Source organism: Pleurodeles waltl, chromosome 9 (assembly GCF_031143425.1).
Source record: "Pleurodeles waltl isolate 20211129_DDA chromosome 9, aPleWal1.hap1.20221129, whole genome shotgun sequence".
In the NCBI taxonomy this organism is placed as follows: Eukaryota; Metazoa; Chordata; class Amphibia; order Caudata; family Salamandridae; genus Pleurodeles; species Pleurodeles waltl.
In genome coordinates, this window is record NC_090448.1 from 140,560,781 (window position 1) to 140,583,003 (window position 22,223).

General features: G+C 41.0%; 1 protein-coding gene across 2 annotated transcripts in view; it reads left to right on the top strand.

The window, feature by feature from the left end:
- CACNA1D (calcium voltage-gated channel subunit alpha1 D) overlaps window positions 1–22,223 on the top strand; it is a 1,248,477-nt gene that overhangs the window by 578,635 nt on the left and 647,619 nt on the right. For both annotated transcript variants that reach the window (XM_069206436.1, XM_069206437.1), the window contains exons 5-6: window positions 608–750; window positions 9,562–9,714. In XM_069206436.1, the coding sequence (XP_069062537.1) occupies window positions 608–750; window positions 9,562–9,714 (296 nt within the window). The remainder of the gene's footprint in view (window positions 1–607; window positions 751–9,561; window positions 9,715–22,223) is intronic.

Below are 22,223 nucleotides of genomic sequence, written 5' to 3' on the forward strand. Positions count from 1 at the left end.
TGCATTTTACCACCATTTCCACTTTCTCACCCTCATTTATTATTAAAACATACATCTATTTTACCCTGTACAGGTTTGTGATACAGAAATACCATGTGTATACGAATACATGCCAAGATCTCCCCAACCGTGGCGGAGATCTCCTCAAAGAACAGATAGGCTAGGATGTTTGTGAACTGCATTTTAAAGTATATAGTATATGAGTAGCATTAATGCATTGCCACTTTATGTGCTATAAAATACAGATTGTGAATCTAGCCTATCTCGCCTATTGTGTGGATTGTGGATTCCTGAAATGAGTTAATCTTCACCCGCACAATGTTGTAAAATGACAAACCCAACCTTACTACTTTCTTTAACAACAAGTCTGTCTATTTCTACAATAGTTGATAGATTTCATAATATTGGCTTGTCCCTTGAGCTTGCTGAAAAAAAAAAATATATATCTGTACAATGGTATACCTTTCATTTGATTAGTCCAACGTATGGTGTTATTACTTCCATTCATTAATTAACATGGAAGACTTTATATGAATATTCTACTAGATCATGAAATGTTCTTTTCTATAAATCTGCATTTATTAAGGTAATTATTATTGTATTCCAGATTGTTTAGCGTACTGTTGGAACAATTAACCAAAGAACCAGATGAAGATAGCCACTCAACAGGAAAAGCTGGTGGGTTTGATGTCAAAGCCCTGAGAGCCTTCCGTGTTTTACGACCTCTTCGACTAGTGTCAGGAGTGCCCAGTAAGTAAGCAATTATTTTTGTGGCATTTTTATTCAGTGGTTCTATCCATCATTGTGGGCTCTTTCACCTGAGCGTGAATTTGGTGTTTTAAATATTGATATTGCAGGAGCGGTATTTGCTAACTATGGTATTACAACTTGATTCCAAGTTCTGGCCCATAGAATGTGGGATAACAAACTAATACTGCACATTTCCCCACTCTTGAGGTGTGCATAATAGATCATTTATGATTTCTTCCACTAGCAAATTTTGCCAGGTTTTACTTGAATCATACAGGAAAACACAGTAAATGCTGCATAATGGGAACCTGAATTTGAACTTATATTCCAGTCCTTTTAGAAGGAGGGCATAAACTTGCAAATTTGAGGATATTGACAAATCTTTTGAGGTGGATTTGAGGTGGATTCCAGTCCAGAAAAAGGTTGGAGATTTAGGGCCTGATTACGACTTTGGCGGTAGGACTGAGCCGACCACCAAAGCTGCGGGGAGGAGGCTGCCATCATACCGGCAGCCTCCCCCACAGTCATATTACAATGTTTATACTGGTCTGACCAGCAGAAACATTATATTATGAAGTATCCGCCAGTCAGACCAGTGCAAACAGTGCCACAGCATTGGACTCAGCTCCCTTTAGGGAGCGAATGCCATGGCACACCAGCACCCTCGGAATGCACACTGTCATTCCAAGGGTGCTGGCAGGGGGACTCCTGCACTGCCCATGCCATGGTTATGGGCAGTGAAGGAGCCCCCTTGTGGTTCCCAGCACTGGCTTTCCACCTGCCTTTCCATGACGGGGACCCCGCCATCTGGGGAAAGAGGACTAGTGATCAGCATGGTGGCGCTGAACTCAGCCCCGCCCTGGCTGACCACGACTCCAACCACCACCACGAAACCATGTTCATGATGGTAGCGGAGGTCCCGTCGCAGTCCGACCACCAGGGCTATAATCTGGCGGTCGGACCACCAGGTGTGCAGCAGTGCAACCGCCACCGCAAGTCTGGCAGTCTTTAGACCGCCAGACTCGTAATGAGGCTCTCAATTCAGTTAATGGCAGGATTATATCTTTTTTAAAGATTCTTAAGTTAAGGAAACTCATCCCAAACAGGGAAAGGTGCAAGGTTGGAGTGTCACAATCAACAAACATGGTTCCCCAAAGAGAATTGAGAAGAAAAAAGTTATCAAGAGCAAATGACCTTGTACATCAAATTTACTCATTATGAAATGTATACTTCTTATATTTCTGAATGTATAATTGTTCACACTGGTCACTGCTCCTGGAAATTAGTTACAGTTTCCACTCGTACTCCTAGAATTATTACTTAGTTCCAAGAAATTTAGAAATTTGCTTTAGACATAGGAGATTTTCTTTTGCTTCTTTTGCTTCCAATTTCTCAGTGTGAATTGGGACAGAAGAATCATGAGCTTTTGCTTAACATATATCTGACAGTACACAACTAAAGATGTGGTTTTTCAGTTGTAGAACAGCAGCCACCACACTAAAATCTAGTGGCTACACTCTGTCATGTAGCCAATCATCATTGTTTTTGCATCAGTTACCGATTCTAGGTATTACTTGTGGGTAATTGTATATTTTGGAAGGAGCTCATTTGAATGTATTCATGCCCAAAGGTAACAGCTGTATCCCTAGTAGAAGATGTCCCTGTTTTAACTCCACAATAAGGATGCATTACATACACCTAATTATGATTGATTTACTGGTTTTGTATCAAGTATGATAGAAAAGAAGATTGTGAAATCATATTTTCCAAAATTAACTGCAACTGAGTCTCTGACGGCTAATACCTTCAGGCAAGTATTCAACACAAGAGGCAGTGTCTCTATAACACGCTTCATCCATCATTAGACAGTCTGGCTATTTGAATATATCATAGAAAACAGGATTATTTGCATCCTATTATGTATAGCATAACATTTCATCCTATAAAACCACTCCCATCCTCCTTTTCTTCCTCCACTGAGATTGTTTGACTTATAAGAGGAATGTTCAGAGGAACTGGATCTGTCAAGTCATTTTGTTCTGTGCTTGGAATCTCAACTTTAAGTGTCTAGGATCACAAATGAGGAACAATGTATATGATGTACTCAGTTTGTACATACCTGGACTGTTCCACATAGGGGCTTGAGCTGTATGCTCCTCTATCTTATTCACTGCTGATACATCTGAAGCTCTCATATGGACTAGGTCTTCATCAGATTTGAATCATCACTAAAATATACTTTTCGGACCTAAATAATAATTAAGGAAAAAAACTCACTGTCTCTCTCTTTCTCTATCCCGTTCTTTTTGTCTCTCTGCCTCGAGCTTGCTCTATATTCAGTTGAATGGCCACAAAAGTTATGTATTGGGCTAACGTATAGGTTCTGCATTAAAGACACACCCATTTTTAAGGATTAAAAGTGTGATTTACAATTATGAGGACTGGACTTCATAGTCCACCTGCTGATAGTCGCATCCTTTCTCAAATAGCACTGTCAGTCAGTCAATCCAGCACTATATGGACAGAAATGGTTCACACAGTGTAGATCACAGATTGACGAAAACACAGAGGCACACAGCCATACAGACACACACACATATCCAGCCTCTCACCAGATGACTGGTGACTCTCAATAGCGCTATGCAAAGTCTGCATATACCTTCCATTGAAAGAAATGGCCTGATTTAGATTTTAGCAGAGGGGAATACGCTGACACAAACGTGACAGATATCCCGTCTGCGATAATACAATCTTATTATATCCTATGGAGATTATAATACAGCGTATGGCATATCCGTCATGTTTGTGACAGAGTATTCCATCCACTGAGATCTAAGACAGGCCCTAAGTGATTGGAATCAAAGAATCAAATATATTCTAGCTATTGTGATGTAAGGATTAGGTTTTATTAAGGCCACAGAAGCAAAGATTATGCTTTCCCATCTTCTAAATTCAGCATCTTGTCAACAATAACCAAAACTTCACTACATTGCCCATAAATCATGAGCAGTTTGTGGATGACAAGAAAATCATATGGTGTCAACTAGCTGTCCAGGCACAAACTGTCCTAACTGAAACAATTCCTTTGGCTTTCATTTTACCCCTTTTGTTTGCAGTTATTCCCTGTTAAAATCTCCATCTACTAAGTTATCCTTTCTGTCTTCACTCTTGTTTCTGGTTTGACCTTGGAACAAATAATCACCATCCATGTATCAGTTAGGTCTCTCAATCCAGGATCATAACATAACATTTTCAGATAAAAACAATATATATATATATAATCTTATATTCAAGAATAAAATGTCCATCACAATCACAAATCAAGTCTCTTGACTGATGGCATTAAAATGGTAGGCCTCTGTGTCCTGTACAGAATGGAAGAATCCTGACCTCCATGTCCTTAATAACATTTTAACTTTCCATCACAATAGCTCCAATAGTTTGATTCTATATCAGAACCTGAGTAGAGGATTCTGCTAATTTAAAGCTTACTCATCACTTGCGATTAAATATCCACTTTATTTTAGGGATAGACATTTTAAATTTAAAGGAAGAAAGCCCATCTCTTGCCTTCATAATATCTTCCAGTTTACCTCATATACAAAAGTTATAGTCTCAACTGCACCTCTGACAGAGGGTGCACCAATCCTAGTTGTATCTATCCCTGCACTTGTATAATCTGTTGTATCCATCTAGCTAAGGTCTGGGAGGATGCCTGTTTGAAAGGTTTCCGAAGGAAATTGACAACTGCTTCAAACATGCTGGTAAAAATTCTTCTATACATGCCTCAAAAGCTTTAAAAGACCATACACACATTATGATTAATTTAAAAAGATACATAAGAGATCAGACAGGTGCTGAATTTTGTCCTTCTGGAATTGGAAAAAGTTACCTAATCAACGGTAAACATCCTAACATCCAAAGTCAGTGTCCTGACATCTAACAGTCTACTATATAAAACTAGACACAACATCATTACCAGTTTAGCCAAAAAGTGCATATTTTTGCTGCCTAAGAAATCAAATAATTAAGAACACCATTGGCATCCCAGAGACACAACATTTAGGCGGTCATTCTGACCCTGGCGGTTGATTACCGCCAGGGCCGGGGACCGCGGATGCACCGCCAACAGGCTGGCGGTGCATCCATGGGCATTCTGACCGCGGCGGTACAGCCGCGGTCAGAAACGGGAATCCGGCGGTGTCCCGCCGGTTTCCCGCTGCCCTAGGGAATCCCCCATGGCGGCCATGGGGATTCCGACCCCCTTACCGCCAGCCTGGTTCTGGCGGTTTTGACCGCCAGAACGTCGCTGGCGGTAACGGGTGTCGTGGGGCCCCTGGGGGGCCCTGCAGTGCCATGACAATGGCATGGTCACTGCAGGGGCCCCCTAACAGGGCCCCACCAAGATTTTCAGTGTCTGCCAAGCAGACACTGAAAATCGCGACGGGTGCAACTGCACCTGTCGCACCCCTTCCATTCGGAGCCGGCATCCTCATGGAAGGGGGTTTCCCGCTGGGCTGGCGGGCGGCCTTCTGGCGGTCGCCCGCCAGCCCAGCGGGAAACTCAGAATTACCGCGGCGGTCTTTTGACCGCGCAGCGGTATTCTGACGGCGGGACGTTGGCGGGCAGCCTCTGCCGCCCGCCAAAGTCAGAATGACCCCCTTAGTTATTGATGGTCTGCATAGCAGAATGTCCTCAAGCAGATGACTCACAAAAGGAAGAGACCCAGCCAGAGGACCATTAAGGAGCATATGTCCCATCAAAATAGCAGACTGAAAGGTATTCATTTTGCCATATGCCATGTCCGAGCCCCATACTTCTGCCGAGAAATTAAGAATGCTGTTTACCTCTGCCCCCACAGATCTGGTATCCTGTTGCATACATCAAACATTCCTTTGTTTCCAGGCTGACTGATATCTCTTGTTGATTCCAGGGGCACAATTCTGCTGTATGATGAACAATGCTTGCTACAAAAGTCTTGGGAACTGCCAATACCCTCTCAAACCCCGCAGACTAAGAAATTCAGAAAAATCTCCATTGTCAATAGAAACAGGGCTCCTGTCACACTCAAGCATCAGAGACTGAGTGTGAGGGAATGGAAAATCCTGAGTTCGAAAAGAACTGAAAACCATACTTGAAACCTGCAAGTAGGAATTGCCTATATCAAATCTGCTCACTGCTGACTAACCTGCAATACCTCTGGGGCAGTTATCGCAAACTAAAGGAACATAGCTTATTTAGTTCTTCCAGCACTCACGGAAAACATTCACCACCTCTGCTTCTAGGTACAGTCTCCAGGTGAAGAAAACTGAAAACTAGATGTTCAACTTCAAGGTGAACATATGCATGCATAACAGGCCACACCAGTCCTTGAAATATCTCCAGATCCATTATACAGTCACGTAATCTTGCAGATTCTGAAGTTCCAGTCTGCTATGACACTCGCAAACCCCTGGAGAAACTCATCTTGCATCAAAATGTCTGAGACAAAAGTACCAAACTGGCTTTGAATGAGTACCTCCTGGGTGATTGAAGTCTGACAGCCAGATGAGGTTCATTCAGGTTAGGATACAATGCCTCGTCTTCCCCTTTGCCAGACATATTACTAAAAACAGGCCTTTCAACAGTTCTAGACTATGTGCGTGCAACCCCACTTCGTCCATCAACCATGTCCTCCAAGTAGAGAACACTCTTTATCTGGCTGCTGTCTCCATTTGTTGGCACCTGACTATGTTACAGATTCAGGGCAGCACCATGGTCATGCCATTTCAAACCTCCACATGGTCTAGCCTGATCTCCTGGTGTGCATCTTCTGGCAGTCCCACACTCTCCGGCTTAGACAGCCCTTTGCCCAGATGGAAAATCTTCAGGGGTTGAAGGGCCCAGTATAGTTGCCTGTATTGATGTGCCTAGAATACTTAGCGCTATTCTCAAAGAAATATTGACCCCATAGAGAATCCTTTGAAGTTCGCTCTTTATATTGCCCTTTAAGGGAGTTGTAGGGTCATCGACATGGCATCTGTTGTGAACTTTCTAAGCTGCATTACCTGTTTGGGGATATGTTCCGGCACATCTGGATCATAAAGCCATGCTATTCTGCCATTCTGGAAGAGACACTGTAATGCATAGATGTTCTCTGGCTAGTGCCTCATTCTACTCCATGATATACATACTGTACAAGAAGATAATCATCTGAACCCCCTGATCCTTGGGAATGCTATCAGCAATTTCATCAACTTTGTGAAGCGCCAGGGGGAAGACAATAATTATCTTTCTCATACACAACTCCTTCAATGTAAAAATGCAGGAATCTGTGCTGTGACCAAAAAAGGTGATCCATCAGGTACGCCTTCTTTAGAGCCAGATATACCATCCAATCTCCTTGTTCATAGATGTTCTGCAGAAGATGGATGCCCTCTATCTTGAATTGTAGGCACCCTCATAAGTAGTTGAAATTTTTCAGGTTTATTACAATCCTGTCTGTTGCCTTTTTGCCTCAATCACAATGTTGCTCAGAAATCCTGATGGATCGAATGTGGTCTCACTTATTGCTTCTTTGAACAGCATTCCGTCCATCTCTGCAGCACTCTCTCTGTTAGAAATGCTTGCATTTGGGCACCACCTCCTGATCCAGTATTCTATAGCACCCCAGTCAGAACCCAATGCACAGTCTGCAAAACCCATATATTGCTTGTTATCACACTCCATCTTTCATAAAAACACCATAGCCTTCCCTCCAGTTTTAGAAGGAAAGAGAGGATTGTGTTCACCTTTGAATTACCTAGATCCTCTGTTGCCGTTCTTAAAGTATCGGCCCTCAATCTTCTCTGGAATTAAAAAAATCATCAGTCACACTGCAGGTCTTGTTGTAGCCACCCGATGGGAAGATTGTTTCTTTTGTGACCATAGAATTGGTCAGAGAATCACCCCTGGGGTAAAAACTGTCTTCAGGATAATTGAACCTTGCCCAGCATGTTGAAAGTGCTAACAAATGTATCTCACAATAGCACTCCTGAAGAGCTGCCCCTGTGCTACTAGGCTTGCCCATCTTCAGCAATATACAAATTTTGGATTAAATTACACAAGTATCATTTCTGAGGAGGCATATGGCTCCTTCTGCCGAACCAGACAATATCTACAGGACCAATCCATTCCTTTTTTCAGATTGCTGGCATATGGGCCAATGAATGTTATGGATCTGGATGTCTAGGACAGGTTATCCTCCATAGAAGTTTTGTTGGTATGCAGTTCACACTTCCACATCTATGTTTTTTTTCATGGACGACCTTGATCCTGCTGCACTACCTTATGGTTTGAACTCCGAAGTCCACAGTGTTCAAGGGCCTCCAGCTCAAACAAACAATCTTGAGACCCTCCAGACTTAGGTTTTCAATCTGAGACTAGGCAATTCCTGCACACCTCTGACTCTTCCTGTTGTCAATGGCATCAGGTAACTAAATTCTTCCAGGATAGTGCCCTTTGTCTGATGAATCAGACCCGTTAATTTCTTCGGAAATCAGGTCTTCTGAACACGAGCACACATCCCCCATCCTCAATGCTGTTCTTAGTTGTGTTGAGACCCATTGGAACCAACATTCTCATCCTTGTGCTGTACCTTGACAAGAAAACTCTGGATTCAGACCACACCTTTAACATGACCACTAGCCTAATGAAATGTTCACACAGACATTGATTGAGGCTGAGGTTCTCAAGACCTAATCCTCAACTAAAGTACCCTCCTACTGGCTAACCATTGTCTTGATTTCAAATACAGAACAGCAACCATGGGCAGTTAAAAGTATGAAATGTGTTTTACAACCTTTGTTGATGTGCATCCTCACATTTTAAATTGACTGCTGTACAGTATCGTAAAACTCTCATTCTAAAACTCTTGATTCCCAATGGAGCACCTCCACGTTTCCCACTTACAAATCATGCCACTGCCATCAATGTGCTCCTATAACATTGGTATATGAACAGACGACTCCCTATTTGAAACAAATCAAACTATTTTTGATCTTCCTGAAGCACTTTGCAAGCAAGATCATACATAGGTCTGCCTATAGAAAGACTCCACAGACCTTCTGCAAACAATACTGTAAACCTATAGCCAATGTAAGGTTCAGTGCCCTTGTCTATCAAATAGATTTCATCCTGGAATATTGCTTTTACCACTATCAGTAACCCTAGATAACACTGTTAGAAATCTGATTAGAGACAAAGATGTATTTGAGAAATATTTACATAAACCTGTGGATGGGCTATTTCAAATCAGTAAGCTTAGTTATATTTTGAGATTGACTACTGGCCTGTAACTAGATTTCAAAGCCTCCAGCCACATCTGCTTTAAATCCCACTTAAAGTGGTGTTGAATTTCCTACCATATCAAAGCTTGGAAGTTGAAGGATGAATGTAATAATTAGTTTTACAAAACTTTTGCTGTGAATTCCTCTGGTAGTACTCCTGGTTTACTCCTGAGTTCCAGCAGTAAGTAAGAAGTAAGCCAAGACCGACAATAGGAAATCACCAGTAAACCAGAGGTAACAAAAGAGCACGATTACATTTTTGTGCTATTTGTTTTATGTTACTTATAAATGAAAGATGCACAAAACGTATTTTAATACAGTCACTAAACTCATAATTCACATCATAATTTAAATGTCTTCAATGCCACAAAATCATGTTTACCACTTTTTAAAGAGGAGCTACTTGTAGTGGTATTCCTTATCTCATCAGCATTGCTATATTGAATGTGTGAACGCTGATTAAATTATCCAGCAATAATCTCTTTTTTCTTTGTGTTCTTTCTAGGTTTACAAGTTGTTTTGAACTCCATAATAAAAGCCATGGTTCCTCTCCTTCACATTGCCCTTTTGGTGTTATTTGTTATCATAATCTATGCTATTATTGGACTAGAGCTTTTCATTGGGAAAATGCACAAATCGTGTTATCATGCTGGCACAGGTAGGTCATTTTAATGTTTAGTTTCAGCACTTATCTGGTGGTGCCTGTGATGTGTTAGGATCAATCAAGCAATCAGGATCTATAAAGCATGGCTAGTCACCCAATACGGTATCCAGGCACTTGGGTGTTGGTCTGTTTCCTCTGGAGCTGCTGGGTGGCATGGTGCTGGCGGCTTGGCACCTTGGCAGGCTGATGTTGAATTGGTTTATTTGAACAACAATACTACTCATTCTCAGTGTGATCATTTGGGACTGGTTCGCCTGACCTGTGGTGCTGTCGGTGGCATTTCTGTCCTGTGACTCTACCTGTGTCACTTGACTTTTTTTGGGGACTACTCGCTTCTGTACCTGCAGCCATTCCCCTTACATTAAGCATTAGAGGATATTGGGGCATGGACAAGGAGGAGTTATGTTGTTTGCTGGCAGGATGGACTTGCATTTGCAGAATCAGACATAACAATAAAGGAGGCCTTAAGTAACCAGTACAGCTCGAGGTAGAAGGGCTACAAGACTTTTGGAACACACCTCCCACTGAGGGTAGAATGTTCTAAATTAGAAAGAGTGAAATAGAAATATAAGCATTGGAATGTTAGAGCGAAAGGCTTATGCCGGCCATTATTAGACCTGCGCCTCCTCATTGTCTTCAGTGGAGCCCCCAATATTCCAGTGCTCTAAAAATAGTTACAAACTTCATAGAAGCTGAGGTTAAGAATTCTTTAATGAAAGTTTTTGAAGCATGGGTGGACCTTTTCTTTGCTCTATTCGTAACTCACAGCATTGAGGAGATAACAATGGGGCATATTCACAAAGATATTTTGAGTCATAAATGTACATTAATAGCTTAAAATCTTAAATAACGTATTGAAGCTTTCCAGGAATCCACACATATGAATCAATAAATCTACTAACCTTACCACAGTGAAACAGCTGAGAAGTAATGGACTGAGCAAGGCTTCACAATAACAACAAGGATACTCTTTTGTTGGAAGGATAAATACATAATTATTAACCAATAATATTATTAATCATTGCTTGTTTAGATTGATCAAATAGCCAAAAAGCAATGATTCATAAAAAACCCAACTTTTTAAAAAAAGGTGTGCATGCATAAAGCAAGGGCTGTGTGAAAATCATGTAAGTTGCTTTCAAGTAATTACATGCAATTTCAGTAAAACTACTCTTAATTACACAAAATACTTTATTTCTAGGGTAAAAATGAAAGTGTAAAAAACATAAGTGTTGTGAGCAACATCGGCTTGTGTTCTGACCATTCACATTATTCCTGAGGGTTCGCTGTAAAATTTGTTAAGAATGCTGCCTAAATATGTGATGTGGCACCATTTAGGAATTTTGCATAACAAACATAACACAAAATTCCCAAAATGATGTGAATTACACCAACAGTAAATTTCACCTGAGCCTACATAAAACCTTACCAAAATATACTGATTCAAAGTACCAAACAAAAAGCCATAAAACCAGTATATCTGCTTAATGAATCACATAGTTTATTGCACATTCTTATGTGTGGTGGCAACCCAGACAAATAAATAATAGGATATTAACCAATACAATTCCTTGGTTTGATTGAATGTCCATGGACCCACAAATAGGACCCCTAAATAGGTAGGTTAACAATCACAGCTTGTTAACATTAAACTGCCTTAAAACAAGAAATTAAAGTAGGTAAACACTTTCAGTCTTTTCACAAAGCTTACATACACTTGTGAGTAATTTACAGGGGCAATTCACTCTTTGAGTAACTTTACTACTCATGGCTATGCACATAATTTGAATGGAAAGTTGCTCAATAGTGTAGACCTAAATGTCCCAACCCCCTGAAACTAAGGGGTGGCAGGAATCCACATTTTCGAGTTTAAGTTACTCCTGCCAAAACGAAGCAGTAGTAAATTTGCTCCACACATGGCCATTCTTTGGTACTACAGCACACTCCCAAAGAAAATAATAGAGGCAGGGTCTTAAAATAAAACCCCATAGGAAATAATGTAAAATTAAATTCAATTATTTCAACTAGTTACAAAATAAACATAAATATATTTTCAAATTGTTCAACAATCTAAAAAAAGCGTAATTATTATTTAATTATAAAATATTTTAACCTTTTTCCAATTTGTAAATTAATGTAACAATATTTGCCAATAAAATATAATTAAACTGCTTTTAATTAATTCTGCACATCACGTCTAATAATTATTAATTGAGTTTATCATAATTTGGTTTTATCTTAATTTCCTACCTGCATTGTCTTCTATGCTACTAATTTGCTCCCCTTTAGGCCCTTTTGCCTGTATTAACTTTAGATTTGCAGTTTGTAAATCGCAATGGGCTTACTTTTGTGGATGAGTGCATGTTCCTCCCTACCCCCTCCCTGACACTCTCTAAATGACTCCCATTTACTAGTAAGTACGCCCCTTTTTCCAAACACAGCCCGATTCACTACTAAGTAGTAAACATGCATGTGTGAGGATCTCCGCATAGAAAATATAAGGGAGGTGGAGATGTAGATTTACACTCACAGGTTTGTGAATAGCATTTTATAGCACTTTTGTAGTACTGTTGCCATGTTGATAAATGTACCATAAAATGCAGTTTCCGAAGAGGTCTAATAGTCTCCCCTGGAAATGAATACTTAGAAGATGCCTGGTGACAAATTGATGTTTACAATGTACATGTCTAACGAATTTGGATTAACCAAACTACACTAGATCCACTGGTCTGGGTCAAAGCCTCTATATCATATAACAGTGAATTTATATAAAGATAGCCACCACAAGTCTGTAAAAGATTTAGCACTATTATTTTTTCAACCTCATTCACTTTGGGAAAGGTAATAACAACTAAAACATTCTATATACATTCAAGTTCTTTTGTTAGTTTTGTCTTTCATGCAGCATGTTCACTTCGCTAAGTTTACCATTATCATTTTTTAATTAGCATCCTCTTGAGGAAAGGTCATTTAAACCTGAACATTCAAATTGCAATCAGGGTCCATTGTTAGGGTTACCTTGCAGGTAGGCAACATGCCTAACTTTTATAAACAGAATGTGTTTTTAGCAAAGGAAATGGTGTTTTTTCAATTAACCTACATTGTTTATTACATATTAAAATATGTTCTTGACATTTGCCTGCCAATATCAAAAGATTATTATTATTGCTTTCAATAAACATTTCCCTGTTTAAAAAAATAAACATTTCCCATTCTGACATTTAGAAAACTTCTCAGCTTTTAGTCTTGTGATTTATGTTGTTACCAGAGCCTCTTGACAATAACATAGTGCCCTATTACTGAACTACTATCCTCTGTACAAATGTATGAATTTGTGCAGGTGTCTGTGTTTGTGTACGTGTGTATGTATTGGTATGAGTGTGTGGGTGTGGGTGTGTGTGTATTTATATATATGCAATGAAAAAAACAAAAGTTAATTTGGCATTATCGTTAGGTATGGTAATAAGACCATACGTTAATGGACAACGCTAGTAAGTCACTGAAAAATGTGACATTAAAGTTAGATAAAGAAGTCACCCAAAAATGTATGTTTAAAAGCAAAAACAACACTGAAATTTGCGAACAAACTATAGCTTCAGTCATGCATAGCTTAAGACATCACATATTACATCTCTCATGAGATGCTTATTGGTTTCATGGATGACGTCACTGATCATCTCAGTCTTTATATTCAGTGAATGTCTGAGTTTTTTTCCTGAAAGTTAAGGTCAAATTCCCACATCTAACTATAAGGATACTTTAACCTTTGTTTTTTTCAGTGAATTTCTGGGGTGCTTTTATGTAAGTTAAGTTATTGTTACCATATCTAACTATAATGTCACATTAAACTTTTTCATAACATTTTTCTCCAAAGCTTTGGGGCATTTTTATCACATTTAAATTTTGTTAGATGTGTAAGGTGGTAGAACGGGCAATTACAATGTTGCACAACCTATGTTTCTGTGCACTGAGCTTAGCGAACATGGCACAGCCTCAAGCCTCTGTGTCACAGTGTCCTTTCATCGAGATCTGCACGTTGCTGAACAAAAGGCCCACCTTCCGGTGTCACCAACGCAGAAAGCTATTTTAGCACAGAGTTATGATGAAGCCAGTCGGGGGAAGGGAATTAAGGTAGGGAACAGCAGGGAGAGAGATCTGAAAAGAAAAGGTTAGAACAAATATGTATTTACTCATTCATAGAAATGTAACTCATCAATAGACTCTTGACTAAATGAGTCTCCAAGATATCAGATGGAGACCCCTTTTGAAATGAGGGCAAAGCCCCTTCTTTGAAACATGGAACAAGAATAAACTACGACCTCAGAACCAAGAGATGGCTAGAGCTTTGGACTATGATTATACTCAAAATATCAATCCTATAACATCTACGCATTCATAACATAAACCTTTGATCATGACCTAGAAAATCTCAAAGAATTAAATATGCTTTTCACATATTGTGCTTTCAAAACAACAATGAAAACTATTATTTGCTTATCTCCAAAAATACTTTCACATTCACAACTATAAAGGCCGAAAAGTTTTTACTCATTGAACTTGAAGCGCTTTACTTATAATACCCGGAAGCGCTTTTACTTGTCTTGCCTGACGCGCTACGCTCATTATACCAAGGGGGTGCTTTACTCATGTGGCCTCAATCACTTTGATTGTTGTGCCAAGAGCATTTTACTCCTGTGGATTGAAGCTGTTTGATTGCCGTGCCAAGAGCGCTTTACATCTTTGGACTGAAGCACTTGAATTGCCATGCCAAGAGTGCTTTACACCTGTGGACTGAAGCAATTGAATTGCCGTGCCAAGAGCGCCTTACACCTGTGGACTGAAGCACTTGAATTGCTGTGCCAAGAGCCCTTTACATCTGTGAAGTGAAGCGCTTGAATTGCCGTGGCAAGAGCAATTTACATCTGTGAACTGGAGTGCTTGAATTGCCGTGCAAAGAGCGCTTTACACCTGTGCTCTGAAACGCCTTTGATCGTCGCGCCAAGGCCGCTGTACTCTGGAAACTGAAAACACTTTGCTAGTTGTGCTAAGGGGCGCTTTACTTCTGGAAGTAACGGCTTCCTCCAAAAAAGTGCATCTTGTCCACCAATGTCCTGAACCTGCTGCTCTATGAGCTTTGCCACAGGGCAGACGACGCTGATGGCCACCTTTGGAACAAGAGGGGATGACAAGTGGTGCGCATAAAGCGCCGAAGAGCCGCGCAGAGGAGTTTCGGGCGAGACCTGGACCGCGCATGGCCTTATTCCTGACACTCTGACTGCATCTAATCTTTTACTAGCAATCTACCCTACTAATTCTACAGAGTGCAATTAGCTGTATGAAAGGGTAGTACCATGCAGGACTTTGGCTTTGGACATACTTTTTTTATATTTGTCATTTTATAACCTTTTTATGTTTTTTTTCCATTATTCAGAATGTTTATGTAAATGATATTAAACTGGTTTTAAGTTTTTTATTTCACCTAATTATTTTTTGACACATTGCAGTATGTTGTGAAATGCCACATATTGTACTCCGCTTCTTCTTGTTGACATTTGAATACATCAGCAGGTGCTGTCTCTACTTTTTCTTCGCCTCCTGGATCCCCTCTCTCTGACTCGGTCTGGGCAGCCTCTTTGCATTGATCTTAGTTGCATCCTCATTCCAGAAATATTCATGGAATAGTGCCCGGAGTGGCCCAAAAAGAGGTTTTTCATTGCATAACGTGCTTATAACGTTTTGTCCACTGATTTTCTTTTTCCATGGTGGAAGGCAGTGCTTAATTTGTAAATAAAAAGGTGCCGGTGCCCAAAACCATCCTCTTAAACACACGGCTGCTGCAATTAAATGTGTGAACATGGAATACTGAGGCGGCATAACCCTGAACCTGTCTCGGGCCTCTTCAATCCACATAAAGCCACTACTTGCTCCTTCAGCTCACTCTTGCAGCTTTCTACTTTCTCCTTTTATGACGCTTTTTAGTTTTTCCCTTCTTCCGTCTTTCTCATATGTGTCTTTTGCTCGCAGCAAATGCTTGAGGCAGAAGAATAAGCCCCGGCCCTAAAAAATAAGTGCTGGTGCTCAGCACCGGAAACATCAAGCACAAATTAAGCACTGGTGGAAGGTAAACGAACTACCACATGTCTGATTCTTTCTTAAGCCTATTTGATGGTGGTGCTGATGATGCTGTAGGCACCACAATTACATCCTCATAGTGGGACGTTGATGTTAAGTTAAGACTAGTGCTTGCACTGATTGATATCCGGTTCTCCCCAGTTTCTCTAGATGCCATGGTGGAAATGGACTTTTTCTAGATGCCTCTTAGAAACAACGACAAATGGTCTTCAGGAGGTTTGCTCCTGTTTATTTCTGTAACCTGCAGGTTTATGTTTTGAGTAGCGTTCCCGGGGGAGGAGCGGGGAGCAATCAAATGGCTGCTTTCATTTTTATTTTTTTGTTATTTACCAAAGGTCATGCAGTGTACTGTGGGACCAACAGAGCAAATTACAGAGTGCTGCATCCTTCCCATGGGCCTTTACTTCCTTTTCCATACCTCACGGGAATCCCACTGGATACAGAGGTATTAAAAAAAGTTGTGTTTAGTATGAATGGGTCATTTTATTTTAAGTTTGAGCCTTTGGGTCAACTCACAAGTACTTAGTGGTGAGGATGTACCTACTGTACCCCCCCCCTTGTACATTTAAAAAAAAAGTTACTTTAGGACATGGGGATCGAGGTCTGTAATGACAGCTGCAACTTTTTTCACTGAGTTGCGACAGCCAATCAAATCACTGTGCACGCAGGACCTGGATCTGGACCTAGACCAGGACCGGTCCATCAGTACCATAATAGCTGGTGGGAGAAAAAGCTCTCTTGTCCTCTCAAAGGGCCATATTTTTTTATTTTGGGTACTGCCTTATCCCCATGGGATTAACCGTCTTGATAGCTCTAAATTATGAACCCCTCCATGATTAGATCAGGCACCTTTTTAACCCCTGTGCTGCCAGGCCTTTTCCCCTCAGGTGCCAGGCCTTTTTTTGGGCTATTTGGGGCAGTTTGCACTTAGGCCCTCATAACCTTTTGTCCACATAAGCTGCCTATGTCACATTTGCGTCTTTTTTCCAACATCCTAGGGATTCTAGAGGTACCCAGACTTTGTGGGTTCCCCTGAAGGAGACCAAGAAATTAGCCAAAACACAGTGACAATTCAGTTTAAAAAAAAAATAAAAAATTGGAAAAAAGGGCGGCAGAGGAAGGCTTGTGTTTTTTTCCCTGAAAATGGCATCAACAAAGGGTTTGTGGTGCTAAAATCACCAGCTCCCCAGCTTTCAGGAACAGGCATACTTGAATCAGTAAAACACATTTTTCAACACAATCTTGGTGTTGTGCTTTCAGCCTCCTTCCAGTTAGTGACAAAAATGGGTGTGGAAAATATGGATCCCAGAAAGCTAAATATTTCAGAAAAGTAGGCTCAATGCAGCAAGGGGTAATTAGTGTAGATCCTACAAGGTTTTCCTACTGAAAATAACAGCGGAAATAAAAAACTATTGAAATTGAGGTGAAAAAAACAGACATTGTTTTCCACATTTTACTCTGTAACTTTTTCCTGCAATGTAAGATTTTTTAAAGCAATATACCGTTGCGTCTGCTCTACTCTTCTGGTTGCGTGGGTATATAGGGCTTGTAGGTTCACCAAGAACCTTAGGTACCCAGAGCCAATAAATGAGCTGCACCTTGCAATGGGTTTTCATCCAGTATCGGGTATACAGCAATTAATTTGCTGAAATATAAAGAGTGAAAAATAGGTATCAAGAAAACCTTTGTATTTACAAACTGGGCACAAGATAAGGTGTTAAGAAGCAGTGGTTATTTAAACATCTCTGAATTCCGGGGGTACTCATACTAGCATGTGGATTACAGGGCATTGCTCAAAGAGATGTCTTTTTTACACACTGTCTTACATTTGGAAGGAAAATATGTGGAGAAAGACAAGGGGCAATAACACTTGTTTTGCTATTCTGTGTTCCCCCAAGTCTATTGATAAAAATGGTTCCTCACTTGCATGGGTAGGCCGAATGATCACGACAGGAAACGCAACATGAACACATCACATTTTTACATTGAAATCTGACGTGTTTTTTGCAAAGTGCCTAGCTTTAGATTTTGGCCTCCAGCTCAGCCGGCACACAGAGAAAAAAAACTACCAAACCTGCGAGATTTTTAAAAACTAGGCACCTAGGGGAATCCAAGATGGGGTGACTTGTGGGGCTCCCACCAGGTTCTGTTACCCAGAATCCTTTGCTAACCTCAAAATTTGGGCCAAAAAACACTTTTTCCTCACATTTCAGTGACAGAAAGTTCTGGAATCTGCGAGGAGCCACGAATTTCCTTCCACCCAGTGTTCCCCCAAGTCTCCCAATAAAAATGGTACCTAACTTTTGTGGGTAGGTCTAGTGCCCGCGACAGGAAATGCCCCAAAACACAACGTGGACACATCACATTTTCCCAAAGAATACAGACCTGTTTTTTGCAAAGTGCCTAGCTGTGGATTTTAGCCTCTAGCCCAGCCGGCACCTAGGGAAACCTACCAAACCTGCGCATTTTTAAAAACTAAACCCCTAGGTGAATCGAAGATGGGTTGACTTGTGGGGCTCTCAACTGGTTCTGTTACCCAGAATCCTTTGCAAACCTCAAAATTTAGCCACAAAAACACTTTTTCCTCACATTTCGGTTGCAGAAAGTTCTGGAATCTGAGAGGAGCCACACATTTCGTTCCACCCAGCGTTCCCCCAAGTCTCCCGACAAAAATGGTACCTCACTTGTGGTGGGTAGGCCTAGTGCCCGTGAAAGGAAATGCCCCAAAACACTATCTGGACACATCAAAATTATCAAATACAAAAACGACCTGTTTTTGTAGGGGGCACCTCTGTTTTTGGTCCTGGGCTCAGCAGCCATCTCAGGAAACCTACCAAACCCAGACATTACGGAAAACTAGACAACCGAGGGAGTCCATGGAGGTGTGACTTGCGTGGATCCCTAATGTTTTCTTACCCAGAATCCTCAGTAAACCTCAAATTTTTTAAAAATCTGATTTTTCCCACATTTCTGTGTAGGATCACCACACTAGAACAAATTCCCTACCACTCAACATTCCCCTCAGTCTCCCGGTAAAAATTATGCCTCACTTGCGTAGGTGGGCCAGGGAAGAGCCACAAACATGTCGAAATTGAGAGGGCACCAAAGCGGGTCCAAAAGGGCAGTTTGAAAAAAAAAACATTTTTAGGCTGACAATTGCAGCAGAATTTTTATAAGTATAGATGAGACAATGCTGGGTGGTAGGAATTTTGTGGATTCCTGCAGATTCTGGAGGGTTCCATCACACAAATGTGGGAAAAATGTGTGATTTCCAACAAAGTTGGAGGTTTGCAGGGCATTGTGGGTAAGAAAATGGTGCGGGTGCATGAGAAGCACACCACCCTGGAATCACCCAGATGTTTAGTTTTCAGATGTGTTTAGGTTTTGTGGATTTTTCTACATGGCAGCATCCCAAAGTCCAAAAAGTGCAGACCTCACCATTCCAGTAGGGACGATTTTTAGAGTTAGCCAAGCTCTCATGGCCCAAATGTAAAACCAAAACCCATAAAAATCATATGTCCTCTTGCATGCAGTGGGGTAAGATGTTTTAGTGTGCTTGGGTAGAGCTGAAAGACTTACCCCCTTCAGTTGGGGTGGAGGCATAACCAGGCCCATACTCGTTGGTAGCCACCTCCCCACTATTTTTTTTATTTTTTATTCCCTGGCATCTAGTAGACTTTCTGCCCCTCCTCCCAGGGGTGTGGAGCGGGGGTAATTACCCCATCTGCCCAATAGTGGGCAGTACAACATTGTCCCCATTACTTGGGGTTGGGGAATGGCCATACACCCACCCTCTTATTTTGGAAAAAAATCTTCCCTGGTCTCTGGTGGGCTTTCTGCCCCTATTGGGGGCAGATGGGCCTTCCAAAAATAGGATGATCTGCCCCCAAGGGGGGCAGAAATGACCTAAATACAATTTGCCCCCAGGGGAGAGACCCTTGCCTAAGGGGTTGCTCCCCATATATAAAAAAAAAAAGTAAACATAAAAAATATATATCCCTGGTGTCTAGGGGTTTCTGCCCCCGTGGGGGCAGAGCGGCCTAATTATAATAGGCCGATCTGCCCCTAGGGGGAACAGAAAGGGCCTAAAAATATTTTGCTCTGCCTGGGGAGCAGCCCTTGCCCAAGGGGCCGCTTCCCTTATTTACAAACATAAAGAAAAAACAAAATTCCCTAGTGTCTAGTGGTTTCTGCCCCCCTTGGGGGAAGATTGGCCTAATAAAAATAGGGGGCAGAAATGGCCTAAAAAGTAAATTTGCCCCCAGGGAAGTGACCCTTGCCTAAAGTGCTGCTCCCCACATACATAAAAAAAAAAGAAACAAAATTTTTTTTTTAGCCCTGGTGTCTAGTGGTTTCTTCCCCCCCTGGGAGCAGATCAGCCAAATTATAATTGGCTGATCTGCAGAAGTGGCATAAAAATAAATTGCCCCCCTGGGAAGCAGCCCTTGCCCAAGGGGCCGCTCCCCTTCTTTAATAACAAAAAAAACAAAAAACCCTTGGCATGCGATCGGGCAGCAGAAATGCTGAGGAAGACATCAAAAGAAAGGAAAGGCCTTTCCTTTCCTTTGATGCCTTTCTCGGCCACTCCAGTGATCGGAGGAGAAATGCAAAAGCATTTCTCCTCCAATCGCCGCTGGAGACTGAGCTTCCAGCACGGAGGGGCAGGCCTATGATGATGTCAGCGCGCGATCACACGCTGACGTCATCAGACGCGACAAGGGGTCAGGGGGGCGGGGGTGGAAGGGGAAGCGATTCCCCTTCCATCCCTGCCCGGGGGAGGGTGCCAGGCCCCTGTGGCGAGAGCTAGGATGTAACCGTTACGTCCAGGGTACCCAAGGAGTTAAACATTAATTTCTCGAAAATGACTGAACACAATTACACCGAATTACAAAGCACACTTTCTGATTAAAGATCTAACTCTATGCCAAATTTAGTATAATTCCATTCAGCTGTTTTTATTTCTGTACCAGAGAGCATTGTTTCCTTTGGGATTTAAAATGGGAAGCCAGCTTTTTGGAAAACCCCTTTTTATTAACCCCAGCTTCACAATGAGGCACCGATGTGGATTTATGTTTGTTTGGAAAAGTTTTGCAGATTTGTCAAACAGTTTAAAACAGAATTTCACTTGAAAGTACAAAGGTTTAAGTGATGTTGTAGTTAGGTATGGTAATAATAGCCTATTTGTGTTAAAACATTCACTAAAAATAACAAAGAGTAAAGTGAGTGTATAGTTAGGAGAAAATGTCTGTTAAAACATAGGGCCTGATTTAGATCTCAGCGGAGGGGTTACACCGTCACAATGGTGATGAGTATCCCGCCACCAAAATCTAAATCCCATTATTTTCTAGGGGATTTAGATTTTGGCAGATGGGAAATCCATCACCCTTGTGATGGAGTAACTGCTTCAACGATATATAAATCAGGCCCATAATTTTGAAACTCAAACAAACACTGAAATTCACCAGTTCTACTTAACTCAAGTAACCATAACTTGCACCTTCACCATGCACTGCTTATGACCTCCTCTATTACACTCATGACCGGTTTTAGGATATTATTCAGAACATCAGTTATGACAGTTGAAATGACATCATTGATTACATCACTCTGCATGTCATCCATTTAACCTTTGTTTATTTCAGTGACTAAATAAATAGATAGATAGATAGATAGATAGATAGATAGATAGATAGATAGATAGATAGATAGATAGATAGATAGATAGATAGATAGATCTGAACTCTATTCACTTTTTGTTGTCCCATGTTATAGTTTGGTAAGCATGTTATGTCTGAAGTACCATATATAGAATTACCTACTTTGAACACCCAAAAGGGTTTCACCTATTTCATCTGCTATTACACCAGGAGATCTGTTTGTGTCTATTCTGATTTCTCAGGTGATGCTTGGTGTAGTTTGCAAAACAGGTGGTCAGTACCTCTTATAACACCTGCATTGCTTAGCGTCCTAACAAGGTGGGAATACATGTAGTTCAAATATATCAGGTGGGAATATATAATTGAATGATGAGTTAGTTTACTTTGTCGCCTATTACCTTACATTATTTCCACTGATTTTCTACCCCGTAATCATGCATTTTTTTCAGAGAAGGAAACTGTACCAGTGATATTGTAGGTATATATTATGTTGAAACTCATATGAAGTGGGCTGAGGTCTTGATTATAGGTTTGCCATTTTGCATACAATTGTTATTGCTTCTGATAAACTTCCATCACTGAGGTGTTTGGAATTTAGAGGATGCAATTATTATTGTATATTCCTAGTTTTTGGTAAATAACTTATTCATTTTGGTGCCTTTTACCATTGCTACTTTCCATCGGGTTGATCTGCTGATATCAAAAGAAGAGTAT